Source organism: Macaca thibetana, chromosome 11, assembly GCF_024542745.1.
Source record: "Macaca thibetana thibetana isolate TM-01 chromosome 11, ASM2454274v1, whole genome shotgun sequence".
In the NCBI taxonomy this organism is placed as follows: Eukaryota; Metazoa; Chordata; class Mammalia; order Primates; family Cercopithecidae; genus Macaca; species Macaca thibetana.
This window is the reverse complement of record NC_065588.1, coordinates 74,828,413-74,831,627: the sequence shown is the minus strand read 5'-3', so window position 1 is coordinate 74,831,627 and position 3,215 is coordinate 74,828,413. Positions and strand designations below refer to the sequence as shown.

Here is a 3,215-nt window from a genome sequence, read left to right as displayed (position 1 = left end):
ACTGATGTTTCTGATGACTTCTTTCCTAGTGGACTATTTCTTTATGTTCTCTGTAATTTGGGCTTGTGAATCCATGTTTTGTGGGACTTTGTGTAAATTATTTGAGACCTGGCATGTAGGTATATCCCTTGAGAAAATATTTCCTTTTACTTCTGCCACATCTCTGGAGGCTACTAAATTGTAATCACTATAATTTATGTTTCTAATTTTATGTACTTTATAGGTAATATAAATGCAAACTTCAAGCTTACAGCAGAGTAGTACTATGGGTTTTAATTCACAGAAATTTTTTTTCATGTTGCAGATTACACAGACTTCTTCCTTGTTGGCTCCTTAAGGCAATAAATAGATTTGTTTCTCAATCCTCCATTGCACTGTGACTCTGGTCTTTCAAGAGCCCCAGGGACCTCGGTGATTTATTCTCCTTGCATAGGTGCAGTGTTTTTGTTTTTGTTGTTGTTGTTGTTTAGTTTTTGTTTTTATTTTGACTCTGAGTGAACTTTAGAGACCAAGGTTCTAAACAGATGTCATCAACATACGAACTCCAACTTTGGCGGACATCAGCAAACTGGCACCTGCAATTAAACCTACAGGCATGATTTTTCCATAGTAGTAGGATCTCTTTCCCATAACACCAACAAAAGTAACAGATGTAGCAGCTAGGAAAACCCAAACCTTCCTTGGATCCTGAGACAGCTGGTAAGAACCCAGGCCAGCTAGGCCGCCGAAGAGCAGCCCGGCAGCCAGGGACAGCACCCTGCCTATTTTAACATAGCCAAAGATCCCACCAGAAACAACCAGTGCTGTGTAGCCAAAGCCAAACCAATGCAAAGGCACTAATGGGAAGGGGCCCTTCTCCATTCTTCTCTTCTCAGTCCAGAAAGGAGACTACCCCAGGCCTGCGTTCCCCAAGGATCCGCACCGATCTCCCGAAGGCCCGCGTGGCCCACAAGCGCACACAAGCCGCGGGGCACAGCAGCCAGGGTCTCGCCGGAAACGCGGTTAGCAGAAGTCATGTTCCAGCTTGGACTCATGAAGGTTTAAAAATCTGCATCTTCCATATTTTCAATGTATTAAGAGAAATAAGTGCAACATCTTTGCATTTGACATTTTACTTAAAAAAAGACACCAAACTTGGCGGAGGGGTGGAAAATCAGTTGTTACCATTATAACCCTACAGAGGTTATAATGAGGATGTAGCATGAGCTTATTGAGACCCTCATAGAGATCAATTCTTGTATATTGATATTATCTCTTCTTTCTGTATCTATAGGTAAATCTCAAGGGTAAAATGTTAGGTGTTGACATTGAGAACCCTGAAACCCCATTCCCTGCTCAGAGGAACAGTGTGAAAAAATAGAGTATCTGTTCTTTGGCTCATCTTAGACCACAGACTGACTTTGAAATTATGTTAAGTGAAATATCATTGAAAATAAAGTTTACTATAAATAATAATAATAATAAAAAAAAGAGACCAAGGTTCTAGGTTTCTGAGATTTGTAATGATCCATGGGGCAGATGCAGGTTCAGTTCAAAATGACCACTCTGGTTTCCTGACTCTTCTCTGATTTTGGCCCCTGGGCATTTTTCTCTTATTTTCCTATGAACTCAACTGTGAATCTGAAAGATTGTTATATTTCTAAATAGTTTATGAAGGAAAAAATATTTTTTAGAAGAGTAGCCTGCCATAATACTGGTGGAAAATACCTCTCTTTTAAAATTCTCACAATGTGGGCTTTAGACCTAACATTTATTTATGAGAATAAAATAAAAACATTTTTACTATAACACAAATTTTTCTCTTTATGGTATCTAAAACTTTTCATTTTGTATTGAATAATTTTATCAATAATTTATTTTTATTTTTATGTAACTAACACAAATGTTAATAACAACAGTACAATAATAACAAATCCACCATGCTTCCAAGCTGGTAGGTTCCTCCCTTTGAACAAATAAACAGATAATTTATTTTTTATTTTTTTATTTATTATTATTATTATTATTATTATTATACTTTAAGTTCTAGGGTACATGTGCATAACGTGCAGGTTTGTTACATATGTATACTTGTGCCATGTTGCTGTGCTGCACCCATCAACTCGTCAGCACCCAAGAACTCGTCATTTACATCAGGTATAACTCCCAATGCAATCCCTGCCCCCTCCCCCCTCCCCATGATAGGCCCCAGTGTGTGATGTCCCCCTTCCCGAGTCCAAGTGATCTCATTGTTCAGTTCCCACCTATGAGTGAGAACATGCAGTGTTTGGTTTTCTGTTCTTGTGATAGTTTGCTAAGAATGATGGTTTCCAGCTGCATCCATGTCCCTACAAAGGACACAAACTCATCCTTTTTTATGGCTGCATAGGATTCCATGGTGTATATGTGCCACATTTTCTTAATCCAGTCTGTCACTGATGGACATTTGGGTTGATTCCAAGTCTTTGCTATTGTGAATAGTGCCACAATGAACATACGTGTGCATGTGTCTTTATAGCAGCATGATTTATAATCCTTTGGGTATATCCCCAGTAATGGGATGACTGGGTCATATGGTACATCTAGTTCTAGATCCTTGAGGAATTGCCATACTGTTTTCCATAATGGTTGAACTAGTTTACAATCCCACCAACAGTGTAAAAGTGTTCCTATTTCTCCACATCCTCTCCAGCACCTGTTGTTTCCTGACTTTTTAATGATCGCCATTCTAACTGGTGTGAGATGGTATCTCATTGTGGTTTTGATTTTCATTTCTCTGATGGCCAGTGATGATGAGCATTTTTTCATGTGTCTGTTGGCTGTATGAATGTCTTCTTTTGAGAAATGTCAAACAGATAATTTATTAAGTCATTAGGTTTTCTTTATTATCTATTTTGATCTCTCTAGAATTAAGGATAAGTTACTAGCATATTATAAATTTACTTTCTCAGGAAATAATCTTCCTCTCCAATAATTTGCTTATATGCTCTGTTAATGATTGATTTTTCTAATTGCATTTGTCTGCTTGATGTACTTCTGAGAGGATTTTACTCTTACATCCACCAAGGTGTATAGTAAATAATTCTACCTTGAGTAACATCTTCAATATCAGTTAATCAAATGCCTAACTGGATTCTGTACCTAATACCTAATAAACTAATAAAACTAAGATTGGCAATGTTGCCAATGATAAGAAATAAATTGGTTTCATTTGTTTATTTTTTTAAAGACCACTA

At 37.4% G+C, this 3,215-nt stretch overlaps 1 protein-coding gene across 1 annotated transcript; it reads right to left on the bottom strand.

Moving 5' to 3' along the window:
• Nucleotides 1-516: 516 nt before the first annotated feature.
• Nucleotides 517-978, bottom strand: LOC126931636 (transmembrane protein 14B-like). The gene has a single exon (XM_050750011.1). The coding sequence runs from the start codon at nt 859-861 to the stop codon at nt 517-519; it is 345 nt and encodes a 114-aa protein (XP_050605968.1). The 5' UTR covers nt 862-978.
• Between the last annotated feature and the right edge of the window lie 2,237 nt (nt 979-3,215).

Coding starts and splice junctions, on each gene's coding strand:
- LOC126931636 (XM_050750011.1), bottom strand. CDS start 861: ATGGAGAAGGGCCCCTTCCCATTAGTGCCTTTGCATTGGTTTGGCTTT.